General features: G+C 39.3%; 1 protein-coding gene across 7 annotated transcripts in view; it reads right to left on the minus strand.

Annotated features, from left to right (window-relative positions):
- The window catches only part of LOC131070620 (uncharacterized), a 77926-nt gene that overhangs the window by 17765 nt on the left and 35586 nt on the right, over positions 1 to 24575 (minus strand). For all 7 annotated transcript variants that reach the window (XM_058006197.2, XM_059217846.1, XM_059217849.1 and 4 more), the window contains one exon: positions 21299 to 23360. In XM_058006197.2, the coding sequence (XP_057862180.2) occupies positions 21299 to 23360 (2062 nt within the window). The remainder of the gene's footprint in view (positions 1 to 21298; positions 23361 to 24575) is intronic.

A 24575-nucleotide genomic window follows, 5' to 3' on the forward strand; every position in this document is an offset into this window, starting at 1 on the left:
GTCTTTAGCAAATTCGTCTTAATGTATCCTCAAGTTCGCATTTGATGTGGTCTTCAAATTCGCACCACCCTTGATAACTAAGCGCCACCCTTGGTTTGAATTCGCACCACCTTTGAACACACTTCGCACTATATTCGCCTCTTCTTAATTCGCATGAAGAAAGGTAAAAATGATTATGTGAAAATGAAATCTCTCACCCTTCATATATAGCGCGCTCATCCTTTCACCCCTTAGGCCGACTTGCTTAATAAAACCATTTTTTAAATGATTTGCAATAAAATAACAAGGCCGACTTGCTTAATTGAGCGCTCCAAATCGATTTTATATTAATTAATTAATTAATTATTAATGCCTTGCGTTTTTTAAATGTTAATTTCGATTTTTAAATAAAGGCAAAAAATAATTAATAAAAGATAACGCCATATTAAATGCTAAATAAAATGGATATTCAATTTTTAAATTGATTTAGCATTTGAGGAAAATTCGAATTGCTTACTTGGCGCCAAAATTGGAAAAAGGAAGGGACGTACCTCATCGCTCTGGTCCCTTGGAGAGGGACAGGAGCGATCCATGATTTTGATCTTGATTTTGCATTTCTTACGTCCAACTCCTTCATCTTCGCGTTGAAAATCGATCATCATGATGAGTCCTTCGAATTTGATCATCTTGCATGCGTACTTAAATGTCTTTTGAGTGTTCATCGCCTTTGTCCCTTGGAGAGGGACAGGAGCGATCTCCAAATTTCCACGTTCAATATGCATCTTTGCTCCTCGATCTTTCATTGTTAGCGAATAACATCTATGCTCATTCCTTTTGCGCTTACTCCATTTGTCTTCATTATGTGTTTGGACGTATTAAAGGGACCATCGCCCTTGTCCCTTGGAGAGGGACAGGGGCGATCCACGTTCTTTTCCTTGACCTTGGCAACTTTACACTTTGATCTCCTTTGCAATGTCCTCTAGACGCCGTCCTTCACTCTTCCTAACCTCGCTTCGCTTTGATCTTGAAGGAACGTGAGTGTTTTTGATAGTATCGCCTTGGTCCTTGTCCAAAGGACAGGAGCGATGTGAGATTTTACCTTGATTGGCAATGTTTGGATGTTCAACACTCTTGCGAATTATCTTCAAACGATGCCTTGGACCATATGCTATCTTATGACGTCTTGACTTAGTTTGAACTTGAAGCAAGACGAGGAATCAAAAGCAAATCGCCCTAGTCCCTTGGAGAGGGACAGGAGTGATATAGTCTCCATGCTCAAAATGATGATCATTTTACGTTCAAAACCCTTGTATATCATCTTTTTATGATGCCTTGGACCTTCTAAAACATTGCGAAGTCTTGTCCTTACGTAAATTTTGCATGAAATGGCCAATGCATTCAACATCGCCCTAGTCCCTTCCTGAGGGACAGGAGCGACCTAGGCTATAGGGTGCGAATTTCATCATTGCGACGACCCTTGAATGTTTGTGCTTGCTAAAAAGGTCTTGAAGTGTCCCTCGCCATCTTGTCTTGACTTGGATCGACCTTGAACTTGCATAGGAAGTAATATCACCATTGTATCGCCCTGGTCCCTTGGAGAGGGACAGGAGCGATTTTCCTTTTGTAGCCTTTACCTCACTTTGCCAGGTTCCAAGTTTATATTCAACGGACTTGTCCTTCTTCACTCCATTCGTCCATGCCTTGACATCATCTGTAACTTTGCAAGAAAATCAATTATATCAAAAATCGCTCTGGTCCCTTCCTGAGGGACAGGAGCGAACTAGGCATTTAGCACTGTTATGGACGTTCCAAAAATCTTCAATTTATATTCAACGCATTTATCTCATGTTTTTCCTTGTTTTTGAACGTAAACTTGCCTTGACCTTTGTCTGGATTTTGCATAATGAAGGAAATCGCTCTGGTCCCTGGGAGAGGGACGAGAGCTACAAGGTACCTCGCCCTGGTCCCTTGGAGAGGGACAGGAGCGATTTGGTCAATATAGGTCATTCTCCTTCGTTTCTGCATCTCAAATTATATTCATTTGGCAAAGCATCTTCCTTTGGACGTCCTCAAATTGTTAAGTCATCAAAATCTTGCAAGGACAAGGCGAAATTGAATTTGTAGCTCCGGTCCTTCACTGAGGGACAGGAGCGATTTTCCTCCTGGAGGCATTTCTGTGCTCATGAAAATCTTCAATTTATATTCAATGGAAAGATATCGCCGTTTTCCATCACTTCCAACTTGAAATTTGTCTGGACTCTGCAGGGATGATGAGATATTTGAAAATGATCTCCCGTCCTTCACTGAGGGACAGGAGCGATTTTGCTCCTACAGGCCAAAATAACATGATTTTTCACATTCTAACACTTCACGAGGCGAAAACAAATCAATTCCAATGCCCAAGATCAAAGTCAAAAAAAGTCAAAATTTGGTCAAAATATTCAATCGGACAAAAATTCACATTTCACTTTCAATACTTAGACAAATTTAAGCTCTGCATTAACATTCCAATTGAAAATTAGACCAATTTGGCGAATTCATTGCATTCAAAATTTGCATCCTAGAAAAGGAAGCTCGAAAGCTCTCAAAAACGACTGGGTTTTGGCCTGAAAAGACAAAATTAAAACCCTAAGGCTTGACCCTAAATCCAGACGACTAACTAACTAACAAAACCCTAAAAACGAAAGCGAAAACGAACGAAAAACAAGCAAAAAGAGGGGGTCCCCATTTGCGATGGGGCGATGTGTGAAATGGTCACAACAGTTCCAAAATAGACTAAATGCTTGTGCTGCAAACAAATGCACCCCAAACGGCTCAGCAAACGCTCACAGCACAGTTAATCTTTGCGGCAAACATAAGTATTAAATCAACCTTTGATAAAATGCCCCAATAATATTTAACTTCAATAACAATAAACTCTAACAAATGCAACCTTTATCAAGCTTAAATGATTTCTTTGATTTGAAATATTGGAAAGGTGTCGCCGATAATCAAACCCACACTTCGCAACAATAATCCCAATATATCACTCGATCACGATTTTACCATAAATGTTGAACATTAGAAATATTAAGCCTTTAAATGAAGAATTAGAAAAGAGCCGCACTAGAGTCACAATATACTCAGCGATTATTAAGAATATAATTGCCTCCTTAAGCTCGTGCACAATATTGAACCGGCAATCAATATTCCATCTTCTTACTTGTAATATTAAGGTTGTGCTTCAGCAAAGAATTCACATTCATAAAATCACAGGGAGAAAGTAATATTCATGAATTAGAGCATCATAAGGAGTCAATACTAAGGCGAGTTACAGTACAGACCAAGGAGTGGCTAGAGATTGGAGGGGAGTCGCTTGGAAAGAAGCCTACGCCTTTGCGTTGTCTTTGACAGGCAAAGGTAAACAACCCTGCAATAAGAACTCAGCTACAGCAAGCAGATCTGGAAGGGAGCAATTAGGGGAAGAAGTCATTGCAGGAAAGGTCTTAGCCATGAATTCAGCAAATTGGTGTCTTAACAGATTTAGAGAAGCTAATCAGCTCTGTCAAAATAGTAAGGGTATCTTTCCAGATTGGTAATATTAAACCAGGAGGAAATCTATATATTCATGTTTATTGTGTATGTACTGGGACAAAATTCTGAATCTGAAATAGGGCACAGATCCTTCCATGTACTGGTAATCTGGAAATGACATTTATGCAGTTTGATTTGATCATTGAGGTTGTGTTCTTAGTTTAATTCTGGGCATTCCATATCTTCCTAACATGACATCTTAAATTCTGGAATAAACTGGACTTCCATTTTCACTTGTTTAATTCCTGCATAAGATAGGAGATTTCAACTTCCTATGCCATTTTTAAGAAGAACGATCACAAAACCCAATTTCACCATTAAATGATAAAATTGTAATAATGATGTGTGGAATGAAGGTTTGTGTGGTTTTTGAAGCCTTTAATTTGGGCTTGGTGGCAGGGACTCTAACCTCTTGACCTTGCCTTGTGTCACAATAGGGAACGCGTCAAGGGCGCTTCCCTCAAACCCCATGAGGGGCACTACCCCTCAACCCTGCTGGGGAGGCATTGCCTCTAGACCCCTATGAGGGGTGCTACCCCTCAACCCTGCTGGGGAGGCATTGCCTCTAGACCCCTATGAGGGGTGCTACCCCTCAACCCTGCTGGGGTCTCCACTCCTAACCCTCACTAGTTATTTGGATCTCTTGTCACATGAGAAACTTGATTACAACAAAGGAGTTTGGGAGTGGAAACCAAAACCAACAATTCATACAATTGTCTTTATGACTATCATAATATCACTAATAAATGAAGTATCATACTATCAAAGATTCAAATGTCATTATTATTATAAAATATATATTAGATGATATATCAAATGTATTTGCAATTTTGTATATCTAAAACGATATATTATATAATATACTTTTTTTAGATATACAAAATTTCCATACGCATGAAACAAATCACCATACCGGCATACCAAAACCCTGTACCAGAATCGGCAAGTTAGCATTCCCTATAATATAATTTTTTAGATATACAAAATTGCCATATCCATACATATTGTACCCAAAAAACAAATCGCCATACCGGCATACCAAAACCCTATACCAAATCGGCAACTTAGAGTTCCCTCCTAATGTTTGAGTAGGACTGCATGGAATGCTTTCGATAAGGATAGAACTATCTTGTTTCTATGCATGAATGCAAGTACGAACCAGTAAGAATGCCAACCTGTTGACGTGTTTTTTATGACAGCGCCTAACACAGAATAAATTTGCCTAACGGTCACTTCACTCTCTCTTGATCAAAGTGTGATTGCATGCTAAGATTGTAGGAAGTTCAAACAATCGACTCCAAGGTTCCTTTATGCTACGGACATGACTTAGTCGGCTGATGTGATTGTTGGTAATCCAAGGGGCCTTACGTTTGCATCATTCTTTCACTTCTTTGTTGTGGCTGGAACTCTATCATCGGATATGGCAATTCTACAATGCTTTTGCTTCGAACGAACTAAAATGAACTGAAAATAAAAGGGAAAGGATTCAGAAGGATCTAAATCGACTCCTAAGGGCAATGATATCAATGAATAGTGCTCTGGTGGACAAATTCCAAATAAACCAAGCTCTGCTTCGCCAAGTTTAACTACAACTCTGCAAGAACTGGTGCAATATTCTGAGGATGTTGAAGGATTTTCACATTGAGAAAGTGCATTTGAATACCCAACACGACGCAATCCAAACGACTATTCACAATCGAACTTAGCATAAATTTGGGGGTTCAGGCTAACTTTACACTGCATCTTATAATCAACAAGATGCAAAAAGTATGAACCATAGAAATTCATCAAACACCATTACATTCTTCATTGAAATCAAAGACCTTTATCTAACAACTGAGAAAATAAAATTCTACTCTAATTGAGGAAGGTAAAACCATACAATTTTTGAAAAAATAACTTGAGTGGACACCATCAAAGAAAAATGTTTCACTATTATTATCTCAAAACTTATCGCAACAATTTCATACAAGTCTCCCTCTCTTTACAAATGAGGGGGGTCACCCCTTAATATAGGCCCCAAGCCATGATTACATGCAAAACCCTAATTGGGGTTTTCCCTAAAAGATTCCCCACACATGATGCAACAAGGTGGGAATCAGCAATTAATAAGCCATCATACCCTTATACAATTAATTCAAAAGTACCTAAAATAGCATCTATTTGTGCATTAAATGCACCATCTTTACCAAATTCGCCCACATGCACTGAATGTTCTACATGCAAAATTGCCATGTTGTCATAAGTGTCCACCTTTCTCGCATGCGACGACAACATGAAAAAGATGCTCGACCACCCCGCCATGCATTGACTTAGCCGCCCCTTGGTCAAACATTCCAACAATGAATGTGCCACCATGAAACCATAAATGCACCATCATCTCCTGGACGTGACAATCGCATGCAAAAGGAATCTGCCATTAATTCAATATGTGCTGACCTAGCTGCAACTTGGCGAGAAACCCTTGGAGAGAGAAAACTTCAGGAGAGAGAATCTTTGACTCTAGAAGCATTTTCTTGAAGTTTTTTCAACTATCCTTGCTTCGAAAGAGATTTTCAACAATTTTCCACCATCTCCTATTTTTTAGGAATTTTCCCAAATTAGGGTTCTGGGGTCCAAGAGAGAGAAAATTCTCTCACGAATCCAAATCTGAATTTTTTTTAAAATTTGGATGAATTTTGATGCCTGAAATGGGATTTTTAAAAAAATTACCCGAGGGGAATTTTCTCGTTCTATTCATCTTTGATTCCTTCCTTGCTTTGAAATTTTCATCTTCAATTCATCTTAGGCGTAGAATTCATGTGATGAAGGAATTTTTTTTTATTTTCTTTCTTGAGGGGATTTTCCTTTCTTCTCTATCCCTGACTTAATTTCCCTGCCTCTCTTTTCAACTTCTTCCTTGGGCAAAATTTTCATGTCATGGAGGAATTTCATCTTGGAAGGAAAATTCCTTCCTTACCTTCATTTGGCGTCCATTCCTTTCCTGGAGCACATTTTCTCCATGGTGAAGGAATTTTGATGTGGAGGAAAAATTCCTCCTTAACCTCATTCTGACCTTGATTCTACTTTACCCTTGAGGAAGGAATTCCTTCAAGCCTTAGCCGAATTTCACATTTTCCAAAAATTCTGTCATTAAGGAAGGAATTTCCAACACTTAGTCAATTTTTCCACTTTCTTGGAATTTTGTCTTAAAGGAAGGAATTTCTAACACTGTCAATTTTTCCACTTTCTTGGAATTTTGTCCTGAAGGAATTTTTGAATTCTTGAGTTTTTCTTTCTGAACCTTGATTTTCACGTTTTGCTTCCAACCTTGGGCACATTTTGGAACTAGAGAAGAAATTTTGGAAATTTGTTCCTTGAGGAAGGAATTTTTTGTGCTTTTTGAGTTCTTCTTGTTCCAAGGAAGCTATTTCATCAGTTTTCCATTGTCCTAAAATTTAGGACTCAAGTCCAGGAGAGATAGAATTCTCTCACGCGTCCAAAACTGCAAAAATTTTAATATTCTGATGAGATTTGGTGTCTAAAAATGGATTTTTCTAAAAATTTCCCGAGGGGATTTTCTGCTTTTTCATTCTATTCCTAACCCTCAATTTCCCCTTTGCCTTGGAAAATTTTGAATTCCTTGACTTAGGCTCTAATTCCACTTTGTGATGGAATTCTTCATTTCATCCATAGTTTTAAAACTCGTGGACTTGCCACGGACTCGCAAGTCCATGGGAGCCACGAGTCCATCTGAAAGACTCGCGAGTCTTTTGCAAGGACTCACGCGAGTCTTTTGCATGGACTCGCAAGTCTTTCAGATGGACTCGCGCGACCCAGAAAAAAAGTCATGCAAGCTTTAAAATTGAGTTTTTTTAAAATTTTTTGCCTTCATTTGGCATAACTGAGGGAGTGAAAAATAACACCCGACGCCTTTATAAAATGATAAAAGTATTTTTGGCGATGCCCCTTGACCCCAACTTGGGGGCGCTGCCCCCAAACCCCCATCGAAAAATATAGGGGGAAACTGCGCCGATGGAAGTAGGGAAAATTTAACCTCTGAGTCTAATTAGGCTCCATATAACAGCATAATTAGCATTGAAGAAATCTTGGTATTATACATTTTAGAGTTGAAAGTTTGAAACTATGAGTATGTGACATGTGTAATGTTTCAATTATGGCTCTTATGCTCTCTAAATGCATTAATTTATTTATGTTTTTTTGTAAAACTACGGTTTTTCTTTTTGCCGAGTCCTTGCCGAGTCTTTCACGAGTCCGAGTCCGAGTCCGAGTCCAAATTTTTGGTTTGCCGAGTCCGAGGCGAGTCCGAGATTTTCAACTATGATTTCATCCATTTTCCATGCTCATTAGATTTTGGTGTCCTTGAGCTAACTTGGGCGGAATTTTGACTTGGTCATGGAATCTCAAAATTGTTGAGTTTTTCATGACCTGGGCATTTTGGCGCCCTATCTCTTCCTTGGGCGGAATTTTGACTCCCTCATGGAATTTTGTGTTTTCTTGGTTTTCCATGGACACCTCATTTTAGCACCCACCTGACTGTCTAGGGCGGATGTTCCACTACGGCAAGGAATTTCATGATTTTGGCATTTTCCATGACACCTCCAATTTGGCGCCCACCTGACTATCCTGGCCGCTGAATTGACTTGGAGAAGGATTTTCATGATTTTGGAATTTTCCATGCCATTATGGATTTGGCGCCAGACTCCTTGACTTGGGCGCCATTTCCCCTGGGTCAGGGAATTCTTCAATTCCTCCACTCAAACTTTGCCGATTTCGATCATTTCCCTTGGGTTAGGGAATTCTTCATTTCCTCCACTCAAACTTTGCCGATTTCGATCATTTCCAAACTAGAATACCATTTGAGAATTGATGTGAATTTCCAAACTTAGATGATTTTCCCCAACATTTCCATTTCTAGAATGCATGCCTCATACTTAGCCATTTTGTTATCACTCTGCCTGCTCTCTGATTTTTCTAGATTTAGAAATGATCGTGAAAGCTCAGTCTTCAGTGTCTACCTACAAGTAACCTGCCACAAATAGACTTTCCAAAAATAGAAAGTGTTTCAAATGTCAGAGTTAGAGCCAAAAGAGGATGCAAGGTGACTTACTATAAATAGAAACTTACTAAAAATAGTAAGTTTGATTTTTGGAAAAATGAAGACATCCTGAGAGGCAGTGAAATCCCTAAAAAATAGGAACTTTCTAAACAATAGAAAGTTACTCAGAATTCGCTCAAATTTCATATGTCGGATCCTTAGAGAAGGGACTTCATTGCAACTTTCGGTTTTCAAAAACCCTAAAAGGAAACCCCTAAAATCTAGGACTAAAGGCAGAAACCCTTAAACTGACAAAACAAGCCCTAGACTTAGCCAAATTTGCTCAAAGGAGCTGCAGACTTAATCAAATTGACCCCCAAACATTTGGAAACTGAAAGGACTGACGAGACTACCACGAAAAGACCCAAAAACCAAAACCAAAAGACCAAGAGGGCCTAAAAAGTAGGGGGTCCCCATTTGCAATGGGGTAATGTGCGAAAACGTCACAACACTACCCTACACAAGGTCTTTAGCAATCAAATTAACAACTATTTCACCATTTGTAAGATTTAATATTGTTTATATTCCCTCTCTCCTGATCAATTCAATTACCTAATGATGTCTAATCTTACTTATTTTATATATACTCTTGTTTTGAAAAGTGCCCAAGTTATCTCAATATATCTTCAGCTAGAAAGTATTGTGGTATAACATAGAAAAATGTTTATTTTGATCATAACTCTTTATATGACAGACTTTAGCAGACTACATGCATGCATTTGTATACTTAATTATCATTAAAATAATCTTTACTAGTATAATATTTTCTTATTTTACTGACCAAAACAAATGTGAACAGATAGCTATGAAAATTAAATCTTCCACAGCAAGAGAATCTGAACTATAACAATCAAATCCGTTATTTTATCTCCATGTAAAATTTTATTTTATAAATTTCAGATTAAGCACTCCATAGCATGATCGGAGTTTCCATTACCCCTAAAATTAACACTTCTGGGGGAAACAAAGCTATGTTGGAAAATAAATACAATTGCTGCCTCCGAATAACAGATGAAAAATAAATTAGATTAGTAAAATGGATGTTAACAAAACTAACTAAATATCATGAAGTGATTTACATGGATTTCTTTTGCAGAAGATAGCGACAAGATTTTTTTCTGCAGAAGATATCTAAATCCCATAATCATGGATGTGCACGCTTATGAACTGTAATTACTAGGAGTGTGCAAGTTCAACAAGATTAAATGGAGAAAATTAAATGGCTTTTCCTATTCATTTGATAAAGATGTAATTAATGGTGATATTTGGATGAGGAAATGGATAAGAAAAATTTCATGGCCCAACAGATAAGGCACCAATCTACAAGACCAGAGATCCTGGATTCTATTTGCAGCAGAATTGACTGTCTGAAACTTCAAAATCATCCATCCTTTCATTTCATCCAATAACCATTCGAGCAGGGCAAACACTTTTCTAGGTATACAGAGATGGTTATTTTGGCCCTTGACCACTTGCAGGGTTGGGTTGATGCCTCCTGCAGTTTAAAGGGTTCCTAAAGTTGTGGGACAGCTTACAGGTGACCACCGCATAACAATCCACTAGGGATTGTGAATTATGGTAGCATCTAAGTTAATGTTGTGACCATTTCACACATCGCCCCATCAGAATGGGGACCCCCTCTTTTTCTTGGGTTTTTGCTTTCCCTTAGTTAGGTTTTCTCTCTGCTTGCTAGGATTTGAGTGAGTGAGTGGTCGCTTGGGCTGGGTAGATTAGGGTTTTTCTCTGAGAGCTTGTCTTAGGGTCTCTTTCAAGTTGAGTCCAGCCTGGTTTTTTGGAAAGTCCTTAGTTGTCTGCCTGGAGCCCTGGGTTTGCCTTAGTGGATCTTTTCCTTTCTGGGGAATGAAGATGGATAGGATGATAGGTCTCAAGACAGGGTAGGTCTGGATTGATGGTTTTCTTGTCAGAGTCCTGTTTTCCTTCAGGTCTGAGTCGATTGAGCAGAGTCGGTGGTCAGAGAAAGATGGAAGTGGTGATTTTAGAAACTGATGAACAAATGCACTTGATGATGATTGAAGGAGTTTTGGAAAGATATGACCATGGTTGTTGACTTTTCAAGCGTAATTGGGAAAATTGATACATGTTTCACCTTGAAGAAGAGTTTTTAGACGTTGAAATGATGAAAGCCAGCCTAGGAGGAGATTTTCGCTCCTGACCCTTCCAAAGGATCCAGAGTGAAATCTTCCTTTCTTGCCTCCCTTTGGCCCTAAAAACCTAGTTGGACCTTGCTTAGACCAAGTTGGATGAGGAATTGTCTTGAATATGAAAGGAGGAAGATGATTTGATCAAATTGGGAAGAAAATGAGATAAACAAGGTGAGAAACTAGCTAAGAATAGGGATTTCGCTCCTGACCCTTCCAAAGGGTCCAGAGCGAAAATCCCCTTAAACATCAAATTCTCACTTGTCAAGGCCAGGATCATAGTTTCCTTAGGCATAGTAAGGGCAATTTGATACGTTCTAGCCCTGGGGAGTGATTGATGATAGATGAGATGAAGGATTTTGGTCAAAAAGATGAATTTCGCTCCTAACCCTTCCAGAGGGTCCAGAGCGAAATTCTTGAAAACTCTCATTTTTCCCTTGGCTAAAGTCAGGATCTTGATGGAGATGCGTGAAGAAGGATCTATGTTTGCCTCTCAAAGAGAATTGGAGTTGAAAAGGTCAAGAGTCAAGCCCAAATCATGATTTTCGCTCCTGACCCTTCCAAAGGGTCCAGAGCGAAAATCTTTGTAGCCCACATTTCCTTCCCAATTTTGGCTAAGTGTTGGTTTCTAGGGCATGTTTGAAGATGAATTGGTTTGATCTTGCCTTGAGATGGAGTTGGTGGATTTTTGAAGAGCAAGATTTTGGCCTAAAGGAGAATTTCACTCCTAACCCTTCCAAAGGGTCCAGAGCGAAATTCATCATAAACCTCATTTGTCACCTTGAATGGACTTGAAACCTTGTTCCTAAGGTGGAAAATGATCTAATTTTGCCTCTTAAGGTGGTTTGAAGTTTGAAAAGTGAGTAATCTAGCCTAGAATGAGATTTTCGCTCCTGACCCTTCCAAAGGGTCCAGAGCGAAAATCCTCTTAAAGCTCATTTCCTCCTAAGTTTGACTAAATTTTGATTTGCAGGGTATCTTGAAAGGAAGGATGGACATCTTGTAGCCTTTGGAATGTTTGGAAGCATTGAAGTGTGAAGGATTTTGGACCAAAAGGGTGAATTTCGCTCCTGACCCTTCCAAAGGGTCCAGAGCGAAATTCCTAAAAACTCTTATTTTTGCATTGAAGGAGGTCAAGTCCTTGGTTTTTTTATGGCATGGATGGAAGTGAAGTAGCTTGTCTTTGCCTCTTGGGGTTGTTTTGAAATGGAGAAATGAAAAATCTAGCCCAAGTCAAGATTTTCGCTCCTGACCCTTCCAAAGGGTCCAGAGCGAAAATCTCTCTAAGATGCATTTCTTTCCTTGTTTGGCTAAAATTTGATGTCCAAGGCATAATGAGAAGGAGAATGAACTTGACCTTGCCTTTAAGAGTGTTTGGTAGCTATGAAAATGAAGGATTTTAGCCAGGAAAGGAAATTTCGCTCCTGACCCTTCCAAAGGGTCCAGAGTGAAATTCCTTACAAACCTACCCTTTTGACCTTTCCTGGGCTTAAAACCTTGTTCCTAGGGCGATGAAAGATGAGATTCTACCTTGCAATGAAGTTTCAAGTTGAAAGAATGATAATTTTGGTCAAGAATGAGATTTTTGATCCTGACCCTTCCAAAGGGTCCAGAGCGAATTTTCTCAAAACCTCTATTTGCTATCAATTTTGTGCTAGATCAAGTGTGGGCTAAGGTAAAATCAAGGAGGAGTTGCTCCTGAGAGTGACTTTAAGTTGCTAAAAAGCATTTAAGATGAAGGAATTGAGCTTAAAAAGTGATTTTTGCTCCTGACCCTTCCAAAGGGTCCAGAGCGAAAATCTTAAAATCACCTTGTTTTCTTTACAAAATCAAGTCAACTTTGACTCTTTATGGTTTGGATGTGCAAGAGGAAAGGTGTTCTTGCCCTGTTGAAGTTGATTGAGGACAAATGATGAGGGAGTAAGCTCAAATCAAGATTTTCGCTCCTGACCCTTCCAAAGGGTCCAGAGCGAAAATCCCAATTCCACCTATTTTCTTTGCAAGGCAAGGTAAAATTTTGATTTTTATGGCCTAGAGAGGAGTGAGGCAAGGTGTTCTAAGTCTTGGAGGTGATTTGAAGTTGAAAGGATGAGGAAATAACCCTAAAACAAGATTTTCGCTCCTGACCCTTACAAAGGGTCCAGAGCAAAAATCCTAAAATCTACATATTCCTTTCAAATTTATGCTAAACCATGCCTAGTCCAAGGTGAAAGATGCCCTTGAGATTGCCCTTGAGTTGATTGTTGTCTCCAGAAATGATGATTTTAGGCTAGAGGAAGAAATTCGCTCCTAACCCTTCCAAAGGGTCCAGGGCGAAAATTCTTCAATCACCTTTTTCTCCTTGCAAAATCAAGTCAAACTGGAGTTGGATGAGAGAAGAGAAGTGTTTCCTTGCCTTGTGAGGTGAATTCAAGATGAAATAATAGAGAAGTGAGCTACAAACAAGAAATTCACTCCTGACCCTTCCAAAGGGTCCAGAGCGAAAAACCCTAAAACCACCTTTTCCTTCAAAACTTGAGTGAAGTCAAGCCTAAACAAAGATGAAAGAGGCTATTTGAAATTCCTTGGAAAGATTTTTGACCACCAAAGATGCATATTTTGAGCTAAAATTGGAATTTTGCTCCTGACCCTTCCAAAGGGTCCAGAGCGAAATTCTAAATAGGTCCTGTCCCTGGCAAGGTTTTTGAGCAGATTTGACCTTTTGGGTCTTGTGAGGATCAAACCAATACTGGCAAGTTGAGAAGTGGATTCGAAATGAAGGAGTCTAGATGAATTGAAGTGAAGGAGATTGAAAATTAGGCCTAAAGGGTGAATTTCGCTCCTGACCCTTCCAAAGGGTCGAGAGCGAAATTCTTAAAATGCAGTGTTTCCTCCAAAATAGTGTTGAGCCAAGTCAGTGGTCGAGATGAATGGACCTTGGAGATTGCCTTGAAGAAGGTTGTTGATCAAAATTAGGTGAGTTGTGACCTAAAAAGTGAATTTCGCTCCTGACCCTTCCAAAGGGTCCAGAGCGAAATTCCCATTTTTACCTAATTTACCCATGTGAAAGGCTAAAAAATTGAAATCCTAGGCTTTGTTAGGCCAAAACAAGCGTATGCTCGCCTTCCGGAGGATTTTGAAGTGAAGAAAATGAGGTAACTGAGGCCTAATCAAGAAAATCGTTCCTAACCCTTCCAAAGGATCCAAGGCGAAATTCTTGAAGACACCTATTATTCACCTTTGTTAGAAGCAAATTGCAAGATCATGATGACAAGAACATGAAAGATGGCAAGTCTAGGTTATGAGGATTTTGATTAATGAAGTGAACAATCCTAGATGAAAGTTCAAATAAGCCTTGAAATAATTTAAGCCTCCATCACGCTTTGAACATTTTAGTGCCTATGGAGAATGAGCCTTCATCAAGCCTTGGTCAAGCTTTAGCATTCGCTAAGCTAGCCTAAATCTTTCCATTAAATTTGCTAATCAAACACATTTGGGAGACTAAGACAAATTCGCATGAATTAAGGCACTTATTAATTGATTAATTAATTTCCTAAGCCTTAAAATAAATAAAAAATACACCCTTAGCTTTGAAATCAATTTAAAAAAATTAAAAAATCATATTTGAGCGCTCAAAATTCATTATTGTGCCTTTGCAAACAAGTCGGCCATGCTTGTGGAGGAGTTTTTTCAATTTATTTAAGCCTTTACCAAGTCGGCCTTGAGGCAAAGCAAGGTGAGCGCCCTATATAAGGGAGGTGTGTTTTGACAATTTTAAATCATTCATTCATTTTCCCTTGTGCGAACTTGAAGAGCAGATTTGGAGGTGCGAAATTGAGCAGGTTGGAGGATAATTTCCAGATTTTGGAAGATATTTGAAGACTAGTTGAAGGCGAATTTCTCATTGAGAAGCTGATTGGAGGATAATTTCCAGCTTGAAGGCTGATTGAAGGTTAATTCATTCAAAGAGAGGACCAGAAATTCAGATCAAACATCTTTGTCCAGCAAATTCTCATTCTTCCTTCATTCATTTTTCAAGGTTGATAGCTTAAAGTCAAGGAAGAGGTATGTATAATCAGTTTTTTGAAAGCTTATTCAAGATTTAGTTTGATTTTTCATAGCAATCCTTTGAAAGCAGAGAAACGAGACTCGCCCGAAATCGCCCAAACTCGGCGAGTCCGAGTCCGAGTCAGGCCAAACGAGTCCCAGGGGCTCGGACTCGGACTCGGCCGAGTCTGGAGAGTAAACTCGCCAGACTCGCTGAGTTGGCGATTTTGGCTCAAAATCGCCAGAGTCGGCGAGTCCTGAGCCCCAGACTCAACTACTGGCTGGGTTAATAAAATGACCAAAAAAAAAACATTTTAAAAAGTTTTTTTGGAAGGGCGAAATTTGACATTTTGGTCTCTCCGTCAGGATTATTTTATGGAATATAACATTTAAGTATAAGAGCTTATACTTTAAGTTATATTCCATATATACTGTCAGGATGTTTGAGAGTGGTTTCGGGCCTCCAGGAGTTATATTGCAAAATCTAGTTTTTGGAGGATTCTTCAGTTTTCCAGACTTAGTCAAATTTCAGGATCAGGACATTCCAGACTTAGCCAAATTTCAGGGCATTTGAAGATCAGGATGACATTCCAGACTTTATCACTCACCAACTTGACCTAGCTTGGACCTTCAAGAATGATACTCACTCACCAAGCAAGACCCAATTAGCAACAAGAGCAAAACCAGGCCCTAAGGAAGACTCTCAAAGAAACCCTAATTCAGACTTGTAATAAGCATTTTTGGCCTCGCGGGGCGCTGCCCCTCGACCTCGCCCTGTATCGTGACAGGGAGTGCGCAAGGGGCGCTGCCCCTTGACCCCACCTTGGGGGCGCTGCCCCCAAACCCCCGTCGAAAAATATGGGGGAAACTGCGTCGATAGAAGTAGAGAAAATTTAACCTCCGAGTCTGACATTGATTGGATCGACCAGGTAGATATAGAGGTTGAGACTGTAGCCATGGCAGAGGAGGAGCGGAGAGCACAAGCACAGACAGGAGATTCAGAGGCAGATAGTGACACGGATGTTCCTGATGTTGGTGAGCATGGCATGGTGTCACGGGGAGCGGCTATGGCAGTCGAATCATCCAGGACCTACCTTAGACGCCTTCGCAGGGGGCTAGGGCCGGAGAGTGCAGGCTCCTCTGAGCCATAGACTTGTAGTTGTATTTACCTTTGGTATTTGTATGAAACATTTGATGATGATCATATGATGACATGGATTTTTTATTCCATGAGTTTTGTAATATTGTATACATTTGACAATATTTATATATCTATGTTTGTTATTTTCTTCAGCTACAATTTGCGTTTATGCTTATGTGATTGATGTATACTTGTGTATGTAATCAAATGAGCCGAGTTTGATGATGTTATTGTGTCTTTAAGGTGTATTCAATAAAGGGTGTCTGAAACAAGTTTTAAATATTTAAAAATCTCTAAATTTCTTGAGTTTTTCACTATCCCGAGTCCAGCCGAGTCTAGAGCCGAGTCTGACGCCAAGTCCCGAGTCCGAGTCCGAGTTGGCCTTGCCGAGTCCGAGCCGAGTCCGAGTCCCGTTTCTTTGTTTGAAAGTCTAAGTCTTGTACAATCTGATTTCAATTCTCAATTAATATTAATTTGAAAATTCATAATTCTAGGATTTATCACATTATTTTCAAATTAATATTTAGTTATTTTCTTGAAACGACTTAAATCCCATACCTTATAGTATTATGCTCAAACCCTAACTTTAAGCTTTTTGTGTAGGTATCAAATGACGACCCCCAAGACCGGTGGATCCACTACTCGGCAAGCTCTCATCAAGGAGGATCAGAAGAACGATGAATTGGAGACCAGAATCGTGTCCAAGTGGAGCAATATCAGAGACACCAATCTAGGAAACTTCAATGTGAAGAAGTTTCTAGAAGCGCCCTACATCGGCAAGCCGTCACCTGTTGCAAAGAAGATAATTGAGAGTGGCATCATCAAAGCTGCAAGTTTCCCTCCCGCAGTCAAGTGTCATGAGTTGATGATCAAGTGTACTCGGCACTATGATTCACACTCAAGGACGATCGTAGCCGAGGATGGAACTATCTTAGCCTATCTTTCGGAGGAAGCTATAAGTGAAGCCTTTCATCTCCCGGAACATAGAGACATGATCTACAAAAGTCTAGAAGGAGCTAGGTCTATCTATGAGAATGATCCTGATTCCTGCTTGAACTTCATTAACAAGAATTGGCTACTCAAGAGCAGACCTCGCCTGAACAAGATTCCCAATACACCGCACAGAATCGACTTCCAAGAAGAATTCAAGGACTTGATAACCTTGCTCAATCGGGTCACGGGTGCCTCTCAAGCTTTCTTCTTCAACAAGTGGATGTTATTCTTCATACAACTGATCGTCCAAGGAAAGGGAATGCTCAATTGGGCTAGAATCATTAGCAACAGCCTGGACGTGCAGTTGAGAAGACTAAAGCCTACCAAGTCATTTCACATGAGTTCATATGTTATATATGCCTTGATCAGAGGTTTTGAGTATGTAGGACTACCTCACAGAGGAGTTGTTGGAAGAGGACCCAGAGAAATAAGAGTTTGTGATTCTTATGTTCAACTGCATCATCCGCCAAGGAGTGACTACAAGCTAGTCAATGATACCTTCACGATGTATATCACTAGGACATTGCAAGGAGGGATTCAAAATCGACTGTCTCTGGACGTGCAGGAGCTTGTGAAGAAGCATGGTGCATGGTTCATTCAGTTTCCAAAATTCACATACATCAAAGTTCATGGATGTCCTTCACCTCCCTACATGTTGCCGAGATATCCTACAAGCAGGATAATACTACTTGAAGTGACTAGGCAGTTGGTAGCTTATGCAAAGGCATCAAGACACAAGCATGGAAATGGAATTCCCGTACCCATCCTACTAGGGAACTCAGTTGAAGTATGTCCTAATACTCAGGCCGCAGAAGATGCGGAGAAGGAATTATCTCTATATTTCATTCACATCCTTTGCCTCAAGGGAGAATTTTGATCCTCATGGTCATATAGAAGAGACAGTCGGGAAGAAGTACAAACATGAGTTTCAAGTGGAAGACTTTTGGATGAATGTCCAGGATGATGTAGAGGTCAAAAGAAAGATGCATTCCAAGTTACCTTTGGATCTCATCAGGAAATGCAAAATTTATAGAGTAGCCGATCAAGCCCAGGACAGTGGTAGATACCTCCAATCATCCTATGAAAAGGAAGATAAAGAAGTGAAGGTAGATTGGAATGAGCCCGAGGTTTTAGACTTAAGAGCTTTGATGGCTCCCGTTTTATCTTGCACTCGCAGATGGGTGGACGTACAGCATCAAAAGTTGAAGGAGCAGAATGTATCTATGACATTCACCTTGGAAACAAGACCAGAAGAAGGAGAGGCAAGTGTGAGTGAGAATACTTCTCATTCCAAAGGTTTAAAGAGGAAAGAAGGACCTGAGAAGAGAGAGCCTTCCAAGAAGAAGCCGAAAATGAATCCTGATCGCCCACCAAGCACATCTTCTAGGCATGAAAAGGAAGCAAGTCAAGGAGAAGATCAGAGGCAGATAGTGTATGAAATTGATGAGTCTATGGAATCCATGGTACAGAATGATAAACAAGGAAAAGGACAGACACCTCAGCATTCATCGAGTCAATCTCCCCAGGTTGGTGCTAATGAGCAACAAGAAGAAAAGAATGATGATGAAGCAACATCTCCTTTCAGGGAAGATAGACCTCTGCCTAAAGAAATACAAGTGAGGGAAAGGAAATCTATCATTCCAAATTGGCTAAAAGAGAGGTTGACAAGGGTAGTTGTGGTCGAAGAGGAAGAACAAGTATTTGACTTGGAAAGCCTCATAGGAAATTCTCATGAAGAAATAGAAAAGAAGGCGGCCACAAAGATGTCAAAGGTAATTAGAGATGAGATAGGATCCAGAAAAGTGCAGATAGCTACACCAGTGGTGGACAAGTATGAGGATGAGATTCTAGCAGAAGAATACGATCTGGAAACATTTGATCTTGGTCCACTTACCACCATGCAAGCCATGGAAGAAGCAACTAATTCACTGAAAGCACTTAATGACAAACTCAAAGAAGAAATGGAAAAGAATAAGAAACTAGAAAAGGAGGTCAGTGCTTGGAGAAATTATTTTAGCCATCTTAATCAACCTTTGAGATGACAGGATCCAGCAATATCTCCTCTGCATGCACTTCCTCTTGAATCAATAAATGAGGCGGAAAGGGTAAAGAGCTTGGTCCAACTCATGAGTTCTTGGATTGATGAATCTTACAAGGTGGCCATGGAATTTGCAACAAGGATGATGAAGACGGTCCACCATGCTATCCAAGTTCTTGAGATCATCCATAATCTATTGGTAACTGTGGATGCATTTGCTCACACTAGAGATGTTGTCATCCCGGTCTTGCAAGTGATAAGAAGGACTCCAAGACAAATTCTAGCGCAAGAGAAGATAATGAGTGGAGAAGCCCACAGTCTTCTGCAGTGGTCAACTTTGCTCCAGATAAAGGAAGTTCTTTTCGAAGATATCAGTTCCAGGTGCAGCCAAGTTGAGGGAACTATCCACCCTATTCAAGACAAGGTATTTGAGGTATTGTGTACGATCCTTGGCAGAAGAATTGAGATCGAGACGGATGTGGACATCCAAGAATTGGAAGACAAGATCAAGATCATCTTTTGCAAAGAGGAGAACACAGTCACCAACGAGCAACGAAATCAAATGCATGCTACTATGTTCCTGATCGAGAAAACAAAAGAGGTGGAGCTTGGATGGGAGACAACTCTTCTCACTGCCTTCAATCAAGTCCTTCACTTGGAAGAACGAATGAAAAATCTTCCTAAGATTCCCATTGCTGAGATTGAGGCGGTCACGTCCAGATTCATTGAATATGCTAGAAAAGAGCATAGAAAGGGGAACAAAGTTCTAGATGAAAAGTTGTTATGAGACGATGTGGCAACTTAATTCCTATTGGTCTATGTTTCCTCGTTATTTGTGCCAATTCCTATTGGCTATGGATTGATAATGTTTATCTAAATGGGGATTTTTTTGTAACAAACCCTAATTAGAGTTTAGGTGTCAGAATCTCAGCCATCGATCTTCTTTTGATCCAGGTCGTTCATTGTATTTGAGAGTGCTATATAAGCCCTCACTCATTTCATTTTAAGGGGTTGGGGAGAAAGTTAGAAAAGTTAGAAAGTTGGAGAGAAGCAAATTTAATTTTGTTAGTAGCAAAGAATTGAGTAGTGAAGAGAGAAAGTTGAACAATGGTTGTTTATTTGGCTATGAGATCAATGAAATATTGAAGTTATGGTGTTTTGTTGCAATCCTTGTGGCTACTTTCATGGTTGTTTATCTTCTTGAATCACTCTTAGTAGAGATAGCATTTAAATTTTAAGTTTGAAGGACGAATATTGTGCCTGATCTTCGATAAGACTCACATTCCAAACCACTAGCTTCTTACTGATTGTAAGAACGCCTTGTGTGGTCAACTGGAAACATTAAGATTGATTAAGAATTCAATCATCATTAGAAGTATTGATATGTATCTCCCTGATAGTATCTATCTCCTTGGTGATTTGAAAATCGTTGAATCCCCTTAGAAGATCGCACCAATTCCAGTGGAGTTGTAATCCTTTGGCGATACTGAAATTGGTAAAATCTTATCAAGACCAGTCCTCGTTAAGTCACTCTTAGGATTAGTTTAAGTATCTCTTCCTCGAAACCTTTATCTTTTGATCTTTTATTGAAAATCTGTTAGTATTAGGAGAATCCTATTTCCTCATTTGGAAGGTAGTTGCACAAACAAGCTTTCTTTGAAAGTACATAAGGCCCCTTGAAAAAAACAGTAAACACAATGACCACTGGTGCTTATCCGCGAGTAGAGATCCTACAAAGCAGAACCTTGAAGTCCTTCCGATTGATCCTTTTTGCGATATCTTCAGCATTCAGAGACTTTACTCAAGAGAGGATAAGATACCTCTGGGTATTTTATTCTGTGTTTGGTCGTATACAAAATACACATCAACAGTTAGTATCTCTGGTGACCAAGGTACTGACTTGAACAAATGAACTAAGCAGGTGTGTTTGAGGGAAGTGGCTATGCAGCCACATAAAATGTAAGTTATATAAGAGGAAAATGTACCTTTTTCCTCTTATATAACTTACATTTTATGTGGCTGCATAGCCACTTCCATGTTTGAGCACTGTGTCATCAGCTCAAGACTTAAGAAATAATAAATATTGTAAATCTTATGTACCACTACCTAGAAATACTATGACCATAGCAAAGTTATGATTATAGTTTACTTGCATGTATTGATTTGTTGCAATTTCAAAGTTTGCATTATTAGAAAAAAGGATACATGCTAGAAAGTTTCAGCATAATATTTGATAGAATTATAAATTTTTAATAAAAAACAAAATGCTTGAACATTTGAAAGCAGCTCACCTTAACTCCAGTCAGCCCTTGATCAGGAGAAGTGTTCAAAGCAGTTAATTTTTGGCCATCCAAGATATTGTCTGGAATTTCAGTGGCTTCTTGTGGAGCAGTAACTGAATTTGTCAATGGAGAGACTATTTTATCAGCTGTAATTGCAATTTCCTCTGCTATTCCTTTTGTTGAATTTAAAACTAGGTCATTGTCATCCTCATGATGCACAGAAAAGGACAGATCTTTGGGTTGCTTAGTAACACAGGTGGTAGAATGAGAATCAGATGATAAGGATGGAGGTTTGGAAGTCTCCAAATGAAGATGCTCCTTGCCTTCTTCATGGTATTCTAGTGTGACAAGTGGATTAGATGCAGCACTTGTTCCTGGTGACTCTTCACTAATTGTAACCTCTTGCTTCACTTGAGTCTGATTATTTAGACCACAAGTTTCCACATCATTATGGATGATACTTTTCTTTTCTTCTGTATCTGATAAAGCTTCCTGATATTTTGCCTCATTTATCTCCAAGATGTGATTGTTATCCGTAAATCCACCTGTCACACTAGAAATGGATTGTCCCTCCATCATCTCTTGCAGAGGCTGCACACCCACAACAGATGGAGCACTTGGTCCTTGTGGCTTTTCAACAATCTTAATCTCTTGTTTTGCTTGAGTTTGATTGTTTAGACCAAAATTTCTCACAACATCATTCTGGATCATAGTTTTATTGGCTGTAATTGCAGGTTCCTCTGCTATTCCTTTCGTTGAATTCAGAACTAGATCATTGTCATCCTCATGCTGGGCAGAAAAGGACAGATCCTTGGGTTGCTTAGTAACACGGGTGGTACAATGAGAATCAGATGATAAGGAAAGAGGTTTAAAAGTCTCCAAATGAAGATGTTCCTCGCCTTCTTCATGGTATTCTAGTGTGACAAGTGGATTCAATGCAGCACTTGTTCCTGGTGACTCTTCAACAATTGTAATCTCTTGCTTTACTTGATTCTGATCATTTAGACCACAAGTTTCCACATCATTATGAATGATATTTTTCCTTTCTTCTGTATCTGATAAAGCCTCCTGATATTTTGCCTCATTTATCTCTAAGATGTGATTGTTATCCATAAATGCACCTGTCACACTAGAAATGGATTGTCCCTCTATCATCTCTTGCAGAGGCTGCACACCCACAACAGATGCAATACTTGGTCCTTGTGGACTTTCAACAATCTTAATCTCTTGTTTTGCTTGAGTTTGATCATTTAGACCATAAGTTCTCACAACATCATTCTGGCTCATAGTTTTCTGCTCTTCTGTGTCTGACAGTGTGTCCAGATATTCTGCCTCGTCTAGTGCCAAGCTGTGATTGTTGTCTCTAACTCCAATGCTTGCAGTTTCTCCCTTAATCACTTGTAGCAAAATGTCCAGATCCCTGGCAATAGATGCAGCATGTGTTCTTGGTGGTCTTTCACCAATATTAATCTCTTGCTTTGTTTGAGTTTGACCATTTGGATCACAAATTTCCACAACATCGTTATGGACAATATTTCCCTGCTCTTCAGGATCTGATAATGCCTTGCTCAGTTCCAAGAGGTGATTGCTGTTTGTAGCTCCATTACTGACACTAGAAATAGATTGTCCCTTTGTCAACCCCTGCAGAGGCTGTGAATCCACAACCAAAGATTTAGGATTTGATCCTGGCGGATTTCCAACAATATTTCTCCCTTCATTTGCTTGAGTCTGATTATTCACACAAGTTTCTACAACATCATTATGGATGACAATTTTCTTCTCTTCTGTATCTGATAATGTCTCTTGATAGTTTGCCTCTTTATGTTCCAAGCTATGGTGGTTGCCTATAACTCCATTCTTTTCACTTTCTGCTGGAAGAGATAAAGGTTCTACGGCGTGTGTTGTCTTATACTTTGTCTCTATAGCTTCCAAATCTGTACCCAGAGTATCACAAGAAATATTTTCTTGTTTAAGTTCCTGCAAAATTTCTCTTACAGTATAATAATTGCCACCCACCTCTTTATATGTGAGCGTAGCAGTAGGAAATTTTCCTTCATTTAGAGCCTTGTACCTAAAGAAAAGGGATGTCATCTCAGATAAACAACATACGTGTTATTACACAGTTTATTCTTTATAACAAATGATCGATACAGTTATTTATACATCTTAAAGGTGAAATTTAATATCATGAAAAATGCATTGAAAACAAAAAACATCGTTCTTCTAAATAATAACATGGACAGCATCTTCAATAGAAATCAGTAGATCAACAATGCCACAACTACATGTTGCTCGCTACAGTAATATATTTAGAACTTGCAAGAACCGAAGAACAAAAATAATATATATGCAGGTGTTCCTACCAAGCTTGTTATCATGCATTGGACCAAGTGATCATCTAATGAGAGTTACGAAAAAATTAATACTAGTATCTTCCCAAATCCATGAATCATAATTAAAAGAGCAATCTTGTGTGCATGGGTGCAGTTGGGAGAAGGTGGGTGCAGGAGAGGGCATATGCTGGCAGGCCTATGGAGACAAGGACAAACTATTAAACATAGAAGTTAAAAAACATGAGTTGTACCCTCATCATAACTATGGGCAAATGAAATATATAAATTTTGTAATAAGTTGCAGCCAACACAATAAAAAGACATGCCTACTCCATTATGATTGAATTTCACATAATCAATATTAAATAAATATAAATATGGAGTTTCAAGTGAATGAGATGAAACATAGACCACTAACAATGGATGCTGTTGCCAGACATCATTTGACACTAATGAAGGTTACAGAATATGCATACCATGATCAACAGCTCATTCTTTGTTCAACAAGTAACCATGTTACTGAGTCCTTCTAAAAAGATCCCCATACCGGGAAAGTTCTGGGCCAAGCAGCCTAGGTTTCACCCAATGTCCACCCCAAGTACCCTGCCCACAGGGTCCTTGGTGAGGACCCTGGGCAAACCTGAGCAAGACCACAGAGCGCCATCCCTAAAACCAGCTAAAAGCATGTCTTTTAAATTTTGAATAAAAACAAAAAAAATTCAACACCCTAATTTTGCCCTAAAATCTAAGTTGCCTGTACAGGTAAAGATACATGTTTGGGGTACAGGTATGCCGGTACAGCAATTTTTTTCCCTTGGGTATGGTACATTTGGGTAAGGTGTGTATGTGTGTGTGTCTATATATATATAATATATATATATATATACAAAAAATTTAAAAAATTAAACAAATATACAAAATTGTAAAACTAAATACACTTGATAGTATGATAC

The sequence above is a fragment of the Cryptomeria japonica genome, chromosome 1 (assembly GCF_030272615.1).
Source record: "Cryptomeria japonica chromosome 1, Sugi_1.0, whole genome shotgun sequence".
Classification (NCBI taxonomy): Eukaryota; Viridiplantae; Streptophyta; class Pinopsida; order Cupressales; family Cupressaceae; genus Cryptomeria; species Cryptomeria japonica.